Here is a 20,409-nt window from a genome sequence, read left to right as displayed (position 1 = left end):
AAGGGAGGGGAGATGGTCATCACCGCTGTGTTATGTACAATTATTAACACACAGGTCACTTGAACTCCTCATCTGCTCTTACCCCACAGATTTATTTCACTGCAGTGACTTTTGAACTGCCCTTTTATCTCAGGTCACAACTGGCTATACTTGACCAGTAAGTCTGGAACCACGTTTGTTGAAAATACGTCCTTTTACTGAGATAAAGTACTTTTTGTTTGACATTATTTAAAAAAACTAAACAAAACATGATGACAGAGAAGAGAATTATCAGATGCTGGCCTGCTGCCCTCTTTCATGTTACCAGCTGCCAAGACAAGGTCATAAATAATGAAGTCGCTACTGGGAACATTGCTTGCAAAAGTTAATCCATTACTGGGAATGTCAAGACATGTGAAAATTAAAATCTACAATCAAGAGGGATTTTTCATCTTTTCAGAACCGTGTGCCAACAGGTAGAATGAGAAAAGGCATTGTTTTCCTAAAGTGAAGAGACCAACGCTAATGTGCTTGAAATTAATTGCCGACCTGTTGCATAAAGCACCCAGTTTGCCCAGGACACAAGTTTAAAGACTGTAAAATGTTTATCTCAGCCAGACAACATGTGAGGATAAAGTAGTGATAGAGTGCTTTGAACTTGTCCAGTGCTACTGAAGTCAACGACACAGCAGGAAAGTACAAAGGTACAAAGATGGATCTTATAAAATTTCATAGAATTATGAAAAGGGTGAATAAAAGATTTGAATTGGCTTGAGGAATTGACTGAATTACATAAGCAATACTTGGCTCATTTTAAGCTAGGAAAGAACAATCAATGCAGTGTTCTTGTATATTGCACACAGAAGTAGAAAATAATATTTTTTTTGAGAATTTTCAGTAATTAAGTATGCTTAAGTTTACTGTGTCATAAGTTCAGTATTTTCAAGGTTTTTCTTTTTGTTTTAATTCTACTCTTTATTCAGATAAATGTTCTGTTACAAATGACAAAACCTTTCAGTTGTGGTTGTAAATTTAGGAGATGTATTTCTACTATTTTAGTCTGTCTGTCTGCACAAATACAAAAATCACTACCTAAACAATTTGCAAAATGACCACTCATTCAGTTTAATTCAGTAGAGTGGATGGAAGCATATTGAATGTGTGTTGTAACAATTCTAAGAAGAAAAAAAAAAAAACATTAAATACAATTGACCTAAATGCATGTTTGTTATTGACAAAACATGTTCTCGTACAAAAGTTAAAGGTTTACCTCTTGGCCTGGTTCAACTGTGAGTGTAATTGGACCTTTTGTAACCTGTGTGTCATCATACCTTACCTTAGATGTCAGTTAGCACATTTTTTATTTGAAGATTTCAGGCAGTAAACAGTTGTTAAATTTAAGAGCAGCGTAACTACTGTTTTTAACTTACAGTAGTAAGTTATATGTGTAGTAAATTCTGGTGGTTAACCCAATATTGTGGGTTGACCACAATAATGGGTATGTTCGTCTGTCGATGAGTTCTAATTTAAACACAAAAATGTGAAAACAGACAATTGTACATTCAACAGTAGTTATGAAGTCACTGCTGTCCAATATTGTAATGCTGACTTTTATTGTGGATATATGAGCTGCGCTAAGCCTTTGATTTTCTATTTCCAAACTAGACCTGCTTTAAATGATTGCTGTCGGTGAACAAATTGCACTTGCCTAAAGACGGATGATACCTTTTTTTCTTACTTTTTGCTAACCTGTTAGTACCTCAAGTCTCCTCACAAACCTTTATAACATCTAGAGCCTGACAAAGGTTTTGCAGCAGCATAGTGTCGAATGTTGGAGCACCGCGGTACATCATTTGTTAACAAACTACTCATGTTATTTGGTTCTTGGTGCACTCAGCGGATCACTGGACCTAGGATTACAATAAGGGTGCAGCGACCTCTTTTACACTAAGACCTTGGCCTCATTAGAAACCCCCACAGCTGTCATTTAAGGACATCAGACAAAATAAGAATTTCCCCCATATGATTTTTGCGTGTGTATCATCCTCCTCCATTCAAAGCATCGCCTATGGCTTGCTGCTTCTCTGTCTGCCTAGCAACATCTTGAAAATCTCGTGTTAATAGCACAAAGCTCTACTGAGTCTAATGGAACGCGGTGAGGTGTTATGGTGAGTGTTGTATAGCTAAAGAAAATTGCATCATCCACTTTTACTGAGTAGGGGAAAGAGACATTCCTCTTTAATTTTTATGGAATGCCTCCCGCCCCCCAAAAAACATTCCAAGTGCAAAGGCATTTTCCCCAAACTTCCAATGTCTCTAAAGACCTGTTCTGCATGAGGCATTCTGACGGGCAATTTTGCGTACAAAGGACCCTTTGCGTTGTTCTAGAGAAAATTACCAATTTTTATTGGCGTCAGTTTTGGCACAACACGCAGCCGTTTTCCCCTCTCTTTCTGATACAACATTAATAGTTTGTGGCTTCCGTTTTGACTGCGCACCCGCAAAGGTAATCACAATATCACGGGCAGCACAACACAGCATTACAGCCGTCGTCGTAGGTGGCGGTGTATATCTGTGTAGAACTGCAATACACCCTTTAAAAAAAAGAGCGAAGAAGAAAAATAACCATTGAATTTTTTTTCCCCCCACCCGTTTGGTCCCCAATTTTAAGTGCGTAACGACGGAAGTGCACCGTGTCGTGTGAGGCTAAAGGACCGCAATATGGGAGATGTCGCAAGTCTCGACGTGGAGCTAAAGCAAGAAGAAACGACTGTCTATATAAAATCCGAGCCTGACGATACACCAGAAGAGACCCCTAATGGCGTAAAAACGTGAGTGTAAAATGCGTACCATTGGTTTTACACGTCCCGCCTGTCTGTACGTAGCTAGCTCTGTTAGCTCCATCTAAAATTAAACTGCCACAGTGGCTCATTGTTAAGCCGAGAAGCTTTCACAGTGTATGTTAAGCTTTTGTGCCTTAATGAGAATACGCAATTGTAGTCGTCAGTATGTAACACGTTTGGCGTTTATTGCTTGTTATGTGTTGCTAGTCAAACTAGGCGCTTCTGCTATGTTAGCCTGCGCGGCTGCAGCGTTGACCAAGCAGTCGTTCATTTCTAGCGCGCGCGCGCGTGCGTGTGTGTTTGTGAGCGAACGACCGTTCCAATTTTTAAGCAAAAACAACACACATTTTGCATGTTAACCCTTTGAATTGAATGTCTTTTCCTCCATTCTCATGACTATTGACATTGCAGTTTCGCACTGAAGGCATCTAAAATACGTATTAACATACGTATGAACACACATGAAATTATGTAGGAAACAAAGTGTAAAATAACTCAACCGTTTTATATTTAAATTCTTCAAAATGGCCACCTTTCATAAGAAGCATATTTAGTTATTTTACATATTTTTCTTTGCTGCATAATCTGACGGCTTCAGTATCTATCTGCAGTGTAGAAAGTTGCACAGATTTAAAAATAAAAATAAAAAATGCATGAAAACGTGCATCCAAACTTTTGACTGGTAGTGTATGTCATTTGCAAATATAGTAAGTTGTAACTCCGGTGAACGTAATGTTGAATTACTTCACTTAAAAGAGGGCACTAGACAACCTATAAGCCCTATAAGACCCGTTCCAAAAGCTGACTTGATTTATATTAACAACTCCAATTCTTCTCAGTTGTAATATTCAGGCGGTAGAGCAGGTTATACAAGGACCAAAGGGTTGACGGTTCAAATCCCGCTCCATCCCAGTCTGTCGTTGTGTCTTTGGGCTAGACACTTAACCCACATTACCGTGTGTGGATGTTCAGTGGTGGTCGGAGGAGCCGATGGCCGCTGATTGACTAGCATGCTTCTGCCCCAGGGTAGCTGTGGCTACACATGTAGCTCACCACCACCAGTGTGAATGAATAATGGGTTCAATGTAAAGTGCTTTGGGTGCCTTGAAAAGTGCTATATAAATCCAATCCATTATTATTATTTTCTACTTGTGTGTTTTACTTGTAGGGAACCTGATGAAAAGAAGCTTGTCAAAGAAAAGCATGAGGGCAAGGAGAAGTCTTCTGGAGGCAGAAGAGGACACCGCTACCATCCCTACAAAGACAAACACGTTGGAGAAAAAAAGGCTGCTCATCGAAACCGGGTGTTCATCAGCAACATCCCTTATGACATGAAGTGGCAGGCAATTAAAGACCTCATGCGTGAGAAAGGTAACGTTCGATGGGGATGGTGTTTCCCCGCATGTCTAGGGTCTTAATCCTTTTGAAGTTATTGACCCTTTTTTCCATCAGTTACAAAATTGAGCACTTTGCTTCAGTAGTTTATTACTTTGTAGCTTTCCCTGGATGTCCTTAGTGTAGCATGTAGGGAACCATTTAGTGTGATATGAGTCTAATGGATTTTTAAATAATTTTTTTGGATGGACACCAAATTAGTTTTGGCCGCTATGTCTGTGAGAAATGGAAGATGACTATAGTTCTATTGCTACTTGTTTTTTGGCATTGGCAGCTCCAAAATGTAACCTCAAGCCATTAGTATAATTGTTCTATTGAATGAATTGTTGCATCTGTTCGCTAGGTGTATGCTCATTTAATATTATTTCTTTATTATTATTATTATTTTTCAAATGAATGACATATTTAAATGCTGTACTCAAATGCAGTATTGGGGTCTCTGTAGGCCAAAGGACAGCTGACATCTTTCAAATGGAAAACTGCAAATGGAAACTGTTGACAAACTGATCATGTTGAAGTCTTTTGAATTTCCCAGGTTTGATGTAGCTGCGTTTCTCTCTGGCCTTGGCTTTTGGGTGCTCAGTCGCTGCCCAGAGAGGCATGCTGTTGTCTGGTGGGATGTTGGTCTGGGCTAACTGTTGATCATTGATGGAACAATTCTACCTGTAGCCGGCATTGCCAAGGCCAACGGAGACTTGAAGACTGGGTGACTTAAATTCCTTTTGTTCTTTTGGTATTTTTCCTTTGTATGTCTCATGTAGTTGGTGAGGTTACATACGTGGAGCTCTTTAAGGATGCAGAAGGAAAGTCAAGGGTAAGTGATGTGGCCATTTGCTGCACGAGGTTTTAAAAGCCCTCAGCAGGCTCTCATTAATCCAGTGCTCTTTTAAGGTTTTGATCCTTTGAGTCTCACTAAGCGACTGAACTGGAGGTTGTGTGTCGAGCCTGATAGATGGCAACGATTGCTATTCATTTGAAAGGGAGATGTTCTGTTGATTTTTGGAAAAGCAGCCTCATGAATTTAAGTAAGCGAACACTTTTGCTTTTGTTGTTGTCATCTCAATAGGTGCAAATGTTTGTTTGTTTGGCCATTTTTAAAGGGAACTGTGGGTTGTGTGATTTGTCTCATTGATTGACCCTGATGTCTCAAAATCTAATACAATTCTGTGTTATGACGCAGCTTTCTCCTCAAAGGGACAAATAAGTCTTGAAAGAATTGAAAATGTCTGTTGTTTTTATTTCATTCTAAATTTGAATCACATCGGTCATTAATCCCAGACAGTATTCTGTTAAACTGTGTGAGAACAATTTCTTTTTTGAAATGAGCAGATGTGTCCATTTCAAAAAAGTTGTGCCTTTTTTATTTTTTTCCTCCAAACCCTTTTTTCACCTCTTTTCTGCCATTCACACACACACATACACACACACACACACACATACACACACACACACACACACAATTATCATGGTGGCCATTTTTTGCTGAGAATTATGTGCATGTACTGTTGCAATTAATAAAGTATATCCAGTTAAAGTTCCAATTAGTGTGACCGCTCTTAACTTTCCAGTTCACTCTCTGACTCGGATGCAACGGTCTAACTTGGAGCTTCATTGGAAACAACTGTCAACCCAACTACTCCAAAGGCGAAATGGCTGCTGAAATAAAAGTTCTATTTCATTTCAGAAATGCTTCACATTATAAGTAACATAATAGTAATAATAATTAATTTCACTTGCGTTGTCACATGATTAAAAACAACTCAGATCCTTCTGGGTCAAGCCAGTGGGCTAATTGTGCCCTATGCAACATATTAGAAGCATGATTGTACAATAAGTTTGTTGTCGATTGTTGTTTTTGTTTCTAACTTCTTTTTCTTTACTCCCTCGATGTTGATGATTTGGTACGCTGCCTCGACTGCCAATGATGCTCACTGTTTAGGGTTGTGGGTAAGAAATTAATTGACTTGTCAAACTCAGATATTGTTACGATGAATATTATCGCATGAGTAATCTTACATCATACCTATGTTTTCTCCATTTCGGCAGGGTGGTGGAGTTCAAAGCTGAGGAGTTTGTGAAGAAAGCGATCGAAACTATGAATAAGCATGACCTGAGTGGAAGGCCGCTAAACATCAAGGAGGTAGGGAGCTTGTAATCATCGGCTATACACCTGTCGCAGCAAATCTGCTGATTACGCGTACATTATTCTGGCCTGTTTTAACATATTGACAAATATTCATAGTTTGGCTTTGGGTTTTTACAGCAATTTTCTTTTGTTATTATAAAAATAAATTGTGATTTGAAATATAGTCTGGACTGTTATTTCATTGAAGGACCCAGATGGGGAACACGCGCGTCGAGTGCTGCAGCGAATGACTGGAGGCCAGCAGGGAGGACGGGGACAGGACATGGGATACGGAGAGATGAGCGTCCCGCCTTCCATCGCCAACAACCCCAACCTCCCACCCGAGGTCATCCACGCTCTGCAGGCCGGGCGACTGGGCAACACGGTGTTTGTGGCAAATGTGAGGGCATGGTAGTGTTGTACTCGAGATTGGTTTTGGTCTGAAGGCCACTGTTTAAGGGTCTCAGTCTCGGACTGGGCCGACTCTGGATTTTTGATCAAGACTGGTCAAGACTCAGCCAACACTGCAGTGACACGATAATAACAGAAAAGAATCCAGCTGCTTTTTTTTTTTTTACACTCTGTTAGTGACACCCATAGTGACACCCTGACACCTTATTCCCATTGAATTTATTTTTTTGATTTCATGAAGCAAAGTTGATTAAAAAAAAAAGTTAAAAATGGCTGGCAAAGCAGCGATATTGCTGTTCGATTTAGAAGGAAACTTGAATTTACAAAACGATACTGGTCATTTTTTTCTGCTTTGCTGCTATTTTTCTTTGATACGTAAAGTCTTGGTCTTGACCCCCAAAGGTCTTGGTCTGGTCTCGATACTCTCTGGTCTTGAAAATGTCTTGGTCTCAGTTGGTGCGGCCTTGACTGCAACACTGGGCCATGGTCACAAGACAATTTTTGTCATGTTTGTTTGTTAGTTTGTTTGTTTGTTTTTTTTTAGCTGATTGTCTTTGCTGAGTGACTTGTCGACTGTTTTCCAGCTGGATTTCAAAGTGGGCTGGAAGAAACTGAAGGAGGTGTTTGGAATGGCTGGTGTGGTGAAACGGGCAGACGTCAAGGAAGATAAAGATGGCAAGAGTCGCGGCATGGGGACGGTGACTTTCGAGCAGTCGCTGGAGGCTGTTCAAGCCATCTGTATCCTTTCAGAATGAGCCTTGAGTTGAACTTGAATGGTGAAAATACAAACGGTAACAACCCAAAAACCTCAGTGTCTCCTTGACTCTGCTGTTAGCCATGTTCAATGGACAGATGCTTTTTGACAGACAGATGCATGTTAAGATGGTACGTTCAGTTTAAGTCACTACTTTGATCCTAAATGGCGAGGAAGCTGCGCCCATTTATGGCACATGACCTTGTTTTTCAGGATGAGAAATCTCTTCCTTCCGATGACTTCGGACACATAGAAAAACCTCCACAGTTGCCACGTGAGTGAACGTTTGTTCTCCTGCCACTTTTTATCGGACTCGTACAATAATCTAAGGTGACGTTGTGTTTTATGGCTCAAACACACTGAGTGTCTTCTGGTATCCATAATATTCAGATAACAGGCATGATCACACGCACGCACACACACACACACACACACACACACACACACACACACACACACACAAACACACTCTTTACATCTACAGCAGCCACAGCAATATTCATCTTGTTTAGTATATGAATAAGATGTAGATATTAACCCAATTTACCATTTAGCCCGACCACTCCATTGTCGTGCATTCCCTTAAAGAGCCGGGTCCCAATCCTCGTAGAGCCAAGGGGCAGGTTTAGTAGACGGTTAGGTCATTACCTAAAATGAAGTTGTTGCTTCTTATTTTCTATTGAACTTAGATTGTTGACTAAATTAAATATTTTCACTTAATTGTTGTGCTTTGAAAGCACAAAAAAGGTAAACAAAACGTTTTAAGATATAAAAAAAAAAAACAGATTTCCTGTGTTTTCATTTCTTTTAAAAAGGCATTGTGTTTAAAAATAGGCAAAATAATACAAACAAAACAAAAAAGGGGGGGCTGTCAGTAAGACTTCAACTCTAAATTTATCATTATCAGTATCACGTGTGTGTGTGTGTGTGTGTGTGTGTGTGTGTGTGTGTGTGTGTGTGTGTGTGTGTGTGTGTGTGTGTGTGTGTGTGTGTGTGTGTGTGTGTGTGTGTGTGTGTGTGTGTGTGTGTGTGTGTGTCTTTTCTATAATTTCGAACTCTCCTTGTGCCTTTGTTCTGTACAGGAGGTTTAGGTGGTATTGGCATGGGCCTTGGACCAGGAGGGCAGCCAATAAATGCCAACCGTCATGGTAGTGGTGGTGGTGGAGGAGGAGGAGGAGGAGGAGGCATGGGCTCCATGAGCTCCATGAGCTCCATGGGCTCCATGGCCTCCATGGGCTCCATGGCATCTGGAGGTCAGTCAGCACTCATACTCAGCGCAGACATGATAAATCCTACTCGACTCTATCTGCCCGAGAGGCAGATTCATACAGCAAGATTCATACATAGTCCAGTCTAAGAAAATTCTCAAATGCAAGTTGCTTATCATTGTTGTTTTTGTTGCAACAGCATCGTTTATTTCCCTTTAAAAAAAATTGCTTTTACTCTCTGTGTTTATACGTGCACACACACACACACACACACACACACACACACACACACACACACACATTTACATTATGAGTAGCTCTCGCAGTGTAATGGTGGAAAAAAAATCCTAATTGCTGCAATGCCCAAACCCAAAAACACATAAATAAATGGAGTAAAATAAAATAAAAAAACGATGATTAAATAACAATAATAATAATAAAAAAGAAAATCTGATTTTAAAGTACTTTTTGGTCACCACATCAAGAATATGTTATGGCAGGAAGTGGCAGTTCTGTCAACACCGTTCTTTAGTGATTTGTTTGTTGGCAAACCTGTTCATGTGAGGTAATATGTGAACTATTTAACTGTGTGGCTCTTCTCATCTTATCCTTTGACCCTGCCGCAGTTTGAATATGGGTCGAAGAGATAAGATGAACGCATCCCGCTGGCAGAAGTGTCATGTCATTGTTACTAATTAGAAAACTTAAAAAGTTCTGTCAAAAATATGCTGCTAAAAAAAATTCAGAGTAACACATTAAAATCAGAGTTTAGCAACGCATCAGTCAAACTACTTCTCTGAACGGTTTAATTGCATTCCTGAACAGAGATGGTCGACGTAGTGAGTAAATGTTACGCAAGATTGATTTCCGACTTGGCACTGAAGCCCAGTGCCATTTCGAAAATATATGTATTTGCTAATTTCTAATGTAGGATCTGATGCATTGAAGCACACATCATGTCATGACCTGACTTCACATCCTTTGCTCTAGGTATGGACGCTCCGGGTTGTGGTGGAATGAACAGGCTTGGAGGCGGTAAGTCGTCCCTTGCTTTTTGTCAGTCTACTGAACGACGCAGGAAAAGCAAAGCAGGTTGTTTAAACCTGCTGTCTTTGATAGGTATGAGTGGAGGAGGGGGCTTTGGAGGCATGGACAGCCTGGGAAACATGGGTAGTTTTGGAGGCAGGATGGCAGGTGAGTTCTTCATTTGGAAAACGATCAATATTGTGCGCCGTCGCCCCAGTCAAAACAAACAGAATACACCGATCTCCCTGAATGTGACTTTGAAATTGCGGCCCTTTAACAAATATTGAGTAAAGGCAGCCGAAATGACATTTTGAAGTTGAGTTGACCTCACAAAGTTTAGTTAGTAAATAAGTTTGTGAGTACCAATAACCTATATTAGTGCTTTCCTATGGATAAATCCCCAGTGCAGCCTGCAAGGTTCGATTACATGGCAGTACAATGCCAACATATGTCCACTTCTAATGCAGTACATGAGGCTATTTTAATTTAAAATAAAGTATATTATTGTATATTGTGTATGGTTTATTGTACTTCCTGCACTGTTATGTTAAAAAAAAAAACATGACTAAATGAACATGTGCTCCTCTACTGATCAATGATTAGTCCAAATTACAGACTACGCAGTGGGTGGCAGTCTAATGCCGGCTGTATTTCCAAATGACAATATCTCATCAAAACAATGGCAAGGTGCTAGTAAACAGAACATTTATGAGCTCACAATATTGTCTATATTCAGAAAGAACAGTAAACATGGCTCCATGCCACACATGGCCTTCCTGTGTGTTCTGTGTTTGTGATATCAGACTGGCAGAGCAAATTAACAGAACTGTATTATTGCTGTCTACATGTTGTAGCTTATTGCTGGTGAAACTCTATGGTGTAGGTTTGTGTCACCGCTATGTAAACAAAGAAAACCTTTTGTTTTGAAAGTATCCTGTAAGTCACAACTACATTGTGACTATTAGTGAATTGTAGGACATTTGCAAAATATGTTTACAAGGTATTGGCACAAACCTACTCCCATAAAAGTCTTATTGCACCCACTTAACACATCTGACGAGCTCGGAAGACTGCGCTTATTATCCTCTTGGATAATCTTTATGTTATTTGCTTGACTGACACAGCAGTCGCAGAGAGATTGAGGGTCAGAGAAAGAGACTGGGTAAAAAAATATACATTTCCAGGCATAAAGGGACAGAGGAGGAACAAGGAACAACAGAGCAGAAAGGAGAAAGAGGACAGGAAGTGGAGTTGACCCCCTGTGGTCACGGTTGTAGCCCTCTTTATGATGTTTTAGTGAATTGCACCATAGCCGAGGTCCCAGATGTTCCATTGCACAGTTTGCCTACTTAAAAGCTGAAGTGGGTCAAATTTGTCTGATTTATTGTGCACAGTGATGAGTTGAATACTGGCAAAACTGCCATCATTACCCAGTTCAGTTATGGTTTAGATTTAAACACTTGTGCTAAGAAGAAAAAAAAACAAAAAAACCTGAACTCCTCCATGGCTGTGTTTCCATGACCCCTAGAATTGCGCAAAACCTAAATATCTCAATAAAAAAACTGGTTATGGAAACACCTTCACTTGGAAAAACCTCTCTAATGTCACTAAATGGTTTTGACGCTCTCATGAAGTGGTTTTTCCAGACGTATCCATATATCGCAAACGTGTCGTGGAAACACTTTTTGCTCATTTACTTGGCAGCGGACGTGACGTACGGGGTCACGTGACCAATTCGCGTCAAGTGAAAATGGCACGGAATGTTTGGACAGAAGAGGATAACAACCATTCTTGACAGCAAACAAACGTAAACAAACAAAAGCAATCGTAATCTCGTCAAATCTTGAGAATCATGGCTCATGTGCTTCACACGCCATTCAATGGAAACGCCTGCAAATTGCAATTGTACTTTGTCGAAATTTTAGAAATATTGTTTATATTTTGTGAAAACTGTAATGGAAACGCAGCTCATCTCTCTTTGGCTCTTTCTCTCATGTATGAAGATATGTACCGGTCAGGGATGGGTGGAATGGATCGGGACTTTGGCCAAGGAGATATGCCAATGAATCGAGGTTTTGGAAGTGATTCTTTTGGAGGAATGGGTAAGTCTGAGGGACGACGCCCCAAAGTCAGGGTTTCCTTTCTAACTTTGGTCTTTGTTGGTTTTAAAGACTCCAGCGGTGTTGTGCTGTTGTGTGGTTATGGACTCATCTAATTTGTACCAATTTGCGTTGTCTCCTGTAGGTGGAAGCTTTGGAGGAGGCATGGCTGGCGGCATGGGATCTATGGGGACTGGATTAGGTAAATAACATTGTCCACATTTAGAATTGGTGAGGTTGCACTGGACAAACCTATTGGCCTCTTGCAGAGCCATAGGCTGATTGTTGACGAGCCCTTGGCATTAGGTGGTAATCCAAAAAGTAACATGTTGTAACTGTGTCTAAAGTGATTGAACTGGAACGGGAGCAGAAAATTGCCATTGATTTACTTTGAATTTGATTGAACGTTTCTCACAATTAAAGAATTTCTTTCTGTCGTCTCAATATAAAATAATACTTCAGTTTGTGGGAAATGTTCAGCCGGAACTCCTCCCGGATCACATTGTCAGCTCACAACAGTTCAGCGGTCACCTGTCCATGTATCAGCCTAATCTAATCAGTTCATTTGTGGTTTTATTGAGACAACAAATAAATACAACGGCTATTAAGTGACAACAATTTTTGATATGCTAAGATACCGTAATGATAAGTTACAATCACGAGGAAATGATCTGCGATGCATTGGGATAATGTTGAGGGCTCTCCCAAATAAAGTCAATAGAATAGAAAAATAAATCACTGCATGGTTTTCATAAAGCTGTCCTTTTGGTGCAATATGGAATTTGGTCATTTGCCCATTAAATGCGCAATACGTTACAGAGCCCTTGTGTGTGGATTACAGGAGGTGGTATGGGCAGCATGTCCATGGACAGGATGGGCTCCGGCTTGGAGCGCATGGCCATGTCAGGGATGGACATGAACCGTGGCTTCAGCGGCTACGGCCAGATGGGTGGAGGCTTGTCTGACAGAGGCTCCGGCTCCAAGGCAGGCTGTCAGATCTTTGTGAGAAATGTAAGTTTGGCTTTAAATACATTTATGACAGCGCAAGCAGTTTTTACAAGCCGTATGAGCAACACTGTACACAGGAGGTTTATGGTAAAAGGTTTATGCACTAGGATTCTAAAACACTGGTGACTTACTGGAATACATCCTGTATGATTTGTTGTTGTGACCTACAATACCAGTCAAAAGTTTGGACACACCTTCGCATGTTATATATATAATATATATATATATATATATAATATTTTTTTTTTTATCTTTACAACTTTTTACACTGCAGATAGATACTGAAGACATCACATATATGAGCAAGATATATTTAGTTATGCAGCAAAGAAAAACACATTTAACAAATCTAAATATGCTTTTTATGAAAAGTGGCTATTTTGAGAATTTAATCATAAAACGTGTTTGAGTTATTTTACACTTTTCCTACATAATTCCTTGTGTGTTCATACGTAGTTTTGATGCCTTCAGTGAGAAACTGCAATGTCTACAGTCATGAGAATGAAAGAATAGACATTAAATTCATAGGGTGAGTCCAAACTTTTGACTGGTGGTGTACAGTTTGGTTACAGTTCAAACAGAGTTCAGTAGGTTCATGTTGTATTGTTGTTTCCTTTCTTTAATTGAGTTTCTAATTTGTGTCCCAGCTGTCCTATGACCTCACGTGGCAAAAGCTGAAAGAGAAGTTCAGTCACTGTGGTATGTCCCCCCCTCCATAATTCATGTAGTTTGACTATCTTTGCCCCAAGTTGTCAAATCTAATGGCGATAGTAGCTTTGTAAGATTTTGGTGTGGGAGGTTATTTGCAGCTCGTTATCATTTGCCGCAGGCCAAGTGCAGTTTGCTGAGATCAAGATGGAGAACGGCAGATCAAAGGGCTGCGGGACGGTGAGGTTCGACTGTCCAGAGAGCGCCGACAACGCGTGCAGGATCATGAACGGAACCAAGATCAACGGCCGGGAAGTGGACGTCCGCATCGATCGCAACGCTTAAGACTTCTTGGAGACTTTCACTAACACACTTCCTTATTCAGCCCCTCGGCCAATGATCTTTTGTTCTGTTTTGTTTTAAAAACACAATTGCATCATATCTTCTTGTGTTCACTTTTTTCAGTTCCATTTTGTTTGTTTATATGCAAAATAGTTCTTATCTTTGTTTTGTAAGGCATTTTGAATTTGTCAAACAGTTTAATGAATAAACTTTTTAATTTTTAAGCCGGCTGGTTGTAAATCTGCAAGGATCAAAGTCTGGAATTTGTTGACCTGTGTCAAGCTATTTGCTGCCATTGCTCAACACTGCCACACAGTGGCCTTTTGGAAGAAGGGAAATTTCACACTACCGCTAGACGCAACCGTTTCAATTGAAGAAAGCTCAAGATTATTAGCAGTGGAGTCCAACAGTAACCAGCAAAAGTTATTTTAATATTGTCATAAATATTTAACTAATAATAATAATAAAAATAATACATATTAGTCATATATAAAAATACATATTTTGTTAACTGGTGTTAATAGTCAAAGTTTTAGTCCTAGTATGGATGTGTGTGTGCTACAATGTTGTGCAAGCACTGGAGTGACACTGAATGTGTTTTTCCATTCCAAGTTAATGGCTGCAAAGTGGAAAGTTTTGTTTGCAGGTAATTAGCTCTTGGTCACAAATCTTATCAGACTCAAGTCAGTCATAACTAACTAGGCTTTTAAAAGAAAAAGAGAGAGAAGAAGAAACGAGCTATGTCAAATAGAGTTGCGACATTTTTATTGCATATGGCTCATCATCACCTCTGTGACACTTGCAAGCACAATTGTAACAGAACATTTTGTGTTTGTGCTTCTTGGCTAGGACCAAAATCCACAACTGGTCACCAGGGACCATTAAACAGGAAGTGTTTCGTGTTGGGCACATGAAGCACATTGATCTTTGGCACATTTCTATGGCAGTACAGTGTGTCTCTGAGGGCATCTTGGATCAGTGTTTCCATGGAAGGGTGTCAAAGTAACTGGCTCCACCCTTCTGCATGTAGCCCGGAGGGTTTCTGTGGTGTCATGGTGTGGGTACGTCACTGGCTTCAGTCGCTGCACAGTCTTATTGGATTATTTCCAATGATCCCCAGTTCATACAGGATGGACAGAGTGGCGAAAAGAATGTAGCAAAAAAGGGAAACGATTCCCAACTTCCAGTCGAGCTTCCATCCGTTGATATGAACTGCTACAAAGAGGAAGACAATGGAGAGGAGTAGGGTGCAGGAAATGAAGACCAGTCCAGAGCTATTGACTTCCACAGGATTGCTGGTGTCCACAAAGGCAGTCTTGATGAACCAGGGCAAGCCCAAGCACAGCATGTCAAAAACATTTGAGCCCACAATGTTGGACATGGCCATGTCGGCTTTCCCTGATAAAGAGAAAGGGATTGCAGTGAATAAATGCAAATCTCTCTGTATCTTGTGTTTTTACAAACCCGTCCATGACAATAATTGGAGATATTTTCTAATGTGTGGCCTCCACTAAGCTACTGCTTGAGAAATTGGAAGTGGTTTACCTTCTCTGGCCACCATCACACTGGCCACAGTGTCAGGTATACTGGTTCCAGCAGCAAGCAGAGTGAGACCCATCACAGTGTCAGGGATATTGAGGGTCTCACCTGAGTAAGAATGGAAAAGAGTGAAGAATGAACAATGTATATGTGTGTGCGCGTGATTACATCATAAATTAAATTACATTAAATGCATTAAATACGTATATATTTAAAAAAAAAAAAAAAAGAAGATACAGACAACAAAAAATGGATAGATTTTATTGTTCAGGGTTTTCTCAAATTCAGACTGAAGTATGAAGAGATGTGTCAAACCTTTTTTTTCTCTTTCTTTTCATGCTGACAGTTTCAACTGTGAACTCCAGTCTTCCTCAGAGCGTCGTCTGGAGCGTGGTCTTTATCAGCTGAGCAGTTTTGGAGTGCTGTGTCAAACCGTGGCTCGTGCTCCCCTCCCTGCTACGGTGCTGTGGAGGCGGCCGAGGGGCGCAACCACTTTGGGAGCACGAGCCACGGTTGGACGAGGCTCCCAAACTGCTCCAGAACTGCTCAGCTGATAAAGACAAGTCAGCCAACACGTCAGCTGATGGTCTGAGGAAGACTGGAGTTCACAGTCGAAACTGTCACCACACAGAAAAAAGGTTATGAAACATCTTCTTAGAACTTTACCCTCTTCACAGAAGATTTGAACCTCGTTGGTATTTTAAAATTTTTATATTTTCACCGCTCTGAATAAAAACAACATATTTCAGGATAATTCTGGCTGGGAACCTGCTCAAATTTCATTGTGGAAAAACTGACCCTAAAAATACGTGAATTTCTGATTTTGTGTTTTGTGTGGAAATTTGGTGTCTTGGTCAGGAGAGAAGAATAGTTTAAAGGCAGCATTGTTCATTAAGGACTTGAAAAACGTAAAGAGGTGTGGCGGCAATGTCTCATAGGTGAAGTTTTTACATTTTTGAAAAAATAATCTTACACACACCTCTACAAAAACAGCCTATAATAATTAATAGTTATGATGTGGCCTCTGGTTGGCCGTCCTGATTGAGTTGACTATTTTGCATTGCTGGTAATAACTGAGAAACAGTCTCTACCATACTGCGTGTTTCCTGCGGCCAGGTCGTATGTCTGCTGTTTCTTCAAACTAAACTTGCCCACCTCCCATGTGAGCCCTTCTGACAACGGCACCATAATAATCTCATTATACTTAGGCAGAAATATCAGTGGTCACATGACATGGCTGGCCTTTTGCTCTGATCCTGACTCAAGAATTGTAGTCAATGTGTTCAGAATGCCGTGGGGGAGTTCTTGGACCCGTGCTTATATTTCCCCCTCTCTCTCTACGCGCAGGCTTCACATGACTGTGTTTCCCTGTGGGTGCACTGGACTGTAAATCCTACTCTGGCTGCTCAGGCACATGGCCCACTGGACCTACAACCCCCCCCCCCCCCCCCCCCCCCTTCTTAAGTCTCCAGAACAACGGCATCCCAGGAATTACCCAGCAGACCAACATGTGATTCTACTCGGCGAATGAAACATTTTTTTCTCACACGTCTCAAACGCTTGTGATCTACAACGGTTTGCACACGGAGGGGAGGTGGAGGTTCGGGTGAGGGGTGAACGTGCAGTTCTGACGGAGTGAGCCAAAAGAAAGTACATAAAAAGCTCATTGTTTAATGCCCTTACCGACCACAGTGACCATCCACACAAGCACGTATGTGAAACCAGAGATCCACACAGCCGACATGAGGAAAGTGATCATGAACCACTTCCTCCAGAAGCCCCTTCGGCAGTCAGGTATGGTGAGGAACAGAAGAGTGATGATGGGCAGACACAAAACCCACAGTATCCGTTTGAGATCGCTCTCTGGCATGGCAAACACGCTTCTGCGCTCTGATGGGACCAAAGACGGAAAATGTATTATTTTTTCTGCATTCACAGCCAATGGAAACCCTGCAATGACAAAAGACGTTACCTTCGGGGATCTCATTGAGGCCATGCAGGCTGAGGGACAGGTGCGAGTAGCCAGAGTCGTCCTGGAAGATCCCGCTGTCTGTTCTGGATCGACTGTGGACTCGCAGGCTGGTGCCGTCACTCCAGCCCATCAGAGGCTGCACCTCAGTCTTCCCACCGGACTCTTTGGCCAGGCAAGTGCAGCAAGGGCTCATCTTCTTCAGCACAAACTCGCTGATGCGCAGGTCGAAGCACAGGACAATGATGTAGACACCGTAGACCAGCAGCAGGCAGGCGGCATCGTACCTGTGAAACGCGCAATGGGACAAACTCTTAGATCAATCACTCGAAACCTGCCCAGAGGTTTTAGAGAGATCTATTTGCCCAAGAAACGTGATGAGAGACATGGAAACTTTTTGCAGAAAGTTCAATCAGTGCATTGGCAACAGGGATATTTGATAACATATGTTTGCCAATGCATGCAGTGTCTTCCTGCCAAATCTCAATTGCTCTTTTGCAAGTGACCCTCTCACTGAGTGCTGCCGCCACGTGTGCTGTTTATGATGCCGCATTATCTGGTTATTGCCTTGTACAGTCCCTGCACTAAATCCCAGTGCATCAATCCGTTTTTTTCTCTCTTTATAGTTCTAAGAGCCACAGGTCGCATGCAGCCAAGACTAATTTGTCTTTGAGAGGTTGTTAACCTGTAGTTGCACTGCCTAAACAAACGTATGCACTCACCAATACACTTTGTTGTCAGAGATGATGGCAATGACAGCGGCGACGCTGATTCCGTATGCCAGGCAGTCCCTGAAAAGTGGCCAGCAGGTGAGCCGGCACGCCTGGTGAAGGAGCAGAGAGGAGGGCCGTCAAGCAAAACGTCAGTCCTGCGGTCTGCGCTGTAGGGGTGTGTGTGAGCGCATGTGACAACCAAACATATTCAGAGTTGTACCATAGAGGTCAGGAGTCCACACGCAGCGCAGATGCCCAACAGGTTGTAGACTGCTGACCCTACGATGGTGCTCACCCCAATGTCTCCCTTTGTTACAAACACACCTGACATATAAAAAGACAATCTCTTTGAGCAATAACATTCTAGATGATGTTTATGTCTCTGCATGCAGTACATCAATAGGACAAGGAAGTAGGAGTCAAATGTGCAAGATGCCTGATAAGACGTGATAACGCATTTGTTGTTCTATGTGAAGGTACCCTGTGACAGTATCCTGACTTATTAACACTTACCCAGGAAGGCAGTAACCAGTTCTGGAGCAGAGCTCCCTGCTGCCATAAATGTGGCTCCCGCGACGTCCTGAGACAGCCCCAGACCTGAGAGGTGAGGAGCAGAAAATGAGTAGGACAAGACATCGTAAATAAAGCATACAGAATTATTATAAACATTGTCACAATAACTCTTATATCTTTCTTTTTTATTTCAATGGGTGTTTTGTCTTGAATAACAAAGCTGTCATTAGACAGCTGCACCAAAGGTCCTCTTTCTTTAAAGCTATTGAATTTAGCTTTATAAATTAGTAAATTTTATAAAGCTGTGAATTAACTCTACCCATCCATATTATTAAGAGTCCTACTGCATCTGAAGGACACTCCAACTGAATCCAACACGATGTATGCACACGTGCGCCCATTGCATCATCCCCATTCTTCAAAACCCAGCAAGAGAAAGTTCTGCGTAACACTTACGCTCGCTGATCACTTCCAGGGACGGCAGGAAGTAATCATCGCAGACGACGGCCACAGCCAGAAGCATGTAGAAGATAATCATGAAGTAGATGATGAGGCCTCCGTCCTTTCTCTCCTGCACCGTGAAGAAGCCGTCTGGGAACTCTGACGACTGCGGTGAGATGCATTCTGTCTCATTGTCTGAAACCGACACACACAAACACACACACACACACACACTGAGAGGGTTCTGCCGCTTTCATCTTGGTGGTGTTGTGGTGATGGTCAGTCAGGTGCATACAGCACATCTGAGCTGATGATGCATTGATCATCAAGTATTCAGTTGTGTTGGGGTGGGGGTGGGGGGGGCTGCTGACTTCCATTCTTTATGTTACCACATTGAGGTGGTGTGTGATAAGCAGCTGGCTGCAGCATCTTGGCCTTGAGTCAGGATACTGGTCAGGTAGCATTTAGCCAACAGCTCAAATCAATAGAGCCAATATCAACAGACGAATAAATGTTGTTGCTGTTTTTAAGTAGGGGAGAAATACAGGTGTGCTGCTCACACATGCATGTGATGAAACGCAGAGATCTCTTTCTCCGTTGAATATATATTTTTCCTCTGCCCTCATTGCATTAACAAAACATCTGAAGGATAATCCAAGCAGTTGAACGCCCTTCAGATTTTTTTTTCCGTTAACATATTGCTATTTAAAATAATTATAAAGAAGAAAAAAAAAAAAACACACTCGCCTGCACAGAAATAAACAGATACTGAACGGACCAGCCTGTTGCTGAGGTTCAGTGTGTACCTAGAAATCTAAACGGCAGTTACACACACTTTCACGCCAATCAGCCAATCCAGTGTGTCCAATCACCAAAACACTTTATTTAACAAGCGGAAAACGAGCCGTAACACCCTGGCAATTCGATGCTTCGGAGCGAATGACCAAACCAACAGCTATGTTCTTCATTTTCCTCCCTCTTGTTTCACAAAGCGAGTCAAATCATTTTTTCTTTTTCTTTTTTTTTTTTTTTAACAATTCCTTACCGAGAGCCCGACGCACCCTGTGGTGAGAGTCTCGAGCTGTTCTGGCCGTGAATGACACCAAGTGGACCGTGCAGTACAAAAATATGACAAATCCCAGAAAGTACGGTATGAAATCCTTCCTCTTCTTGACGTGCAAGGATGCAGACTTATTCATCATCATCTCACCGGGTAAGAAGGAAAACTAGCGGTTATTCCCAGGAATCATAGGAATCCCGTGAACCTCACAAAAATCGAAAGGAATGAACTGGGGCTGAAGCTGCTTGCAAGCTCGGCATCCACTACAGCGCACTACACACTACAGCTCAAAGCTGGAAGGAGAGTTGAGGAGAGATTACTGAGAGGGGGTAGCAT

The 20,409-nt window shown here is 41.6% G+C and overlaps 2 protein-coding genes across 2 annotated transcripts; one reads left to right on the top strand and one right to left on the bottom strand.

Annotated features, from left to right (window-relative positions):
* Window positions 1-2,471: 2,471 nt before the first annotated feature.
* Window positions 2,472-14,062, top strand: myef2 (myelin expression factor 2). Its single transcript, XM_076049193.1, has 17 exons — window positions 2,472-2,810; window positions 3,991-4,193; window positions 4,979-5,031; window positions 6,157-6,164; window positions 6,264-6,357; window positions 6,551-6,742; window positions 7,338-7,491; window positions 7,589-7,638; window positions 7,721-7,781; window positions 8,590-8,760; window positions 9,706-9,750; window positions 9,835-9,909; window positions 11,745-11,843; window positions 11,986-12,042; window positions 12,682-12,851; window positions 13,496-13,547; window positions 13,678-14,062. Exons 1-17 carry the CDS (start codon window positions 2,701-2,703, stop codon window positions 13,839-13,841), a joined length of 1,758 nt encoding a protein of 585 aa, XP_075905308.1. The 5' UTR covers window positions 2,472-2,700; the 3' UTR covers window positions 13,842-14,062.
* Window positions 14,063-14,707: 645 nt separating this feature from the next.
* Window positions 14,708-20,329, bottom strand: slc24a5 (solute carrier family 24 member 5). Its single transcript, XM_076049067.1, has 9 exons — window positions 20,059-20,329; window positions 19,029-19,208; window positions 18,573-18,656; window positions 18,280-18,383; window positions 18,069-18,169; window positions 17,350-17,633; window positions 17,061-17,267; window positions 15,384-15,485; window positions 14,708-15,236 (listed from the first exon to the last, which is right to left on the bottom strand). The coding sequence occupies exons 1-9, from the start codon at window positions 20,216-20,218 to the stop codon at window positions 14,914-14,916; spliced, it is 1,545 nt and encodes a 514-aa protein (XP_075905182.1). The 5' UTR covers window positions 20,219-20,329; the 3' UTR covers window positions 14,708-14,913.
* Between the last annotated feature and the right edge of the window lie 80 nt (window positions 20,330-20,409).

Source organism: Nelusetta ayraudi, unplaced genomic scaffold (genome assembly GCF_046127955.1).
Source record: "Nelusetta ayraudi isolate G7.1 ecotype Tasmania unplaced genomic scaffold, CSIRO-AGI_Nayr_v1 ptg000005l, whole genome shotgun sequence".
In the NCBI taxonomy this organism is placed as follows: Eukaryota; Metazoa; Chordata; class Actinopteri; order Tetraodontiformes; family Monacanthidae; genus Nelusetta; species Nelusetta ayraudi.
Note: the sequence above shows the minus strand (reverse complement) of the source record. Positions and strands in the feature narration are given on the sequence as shown.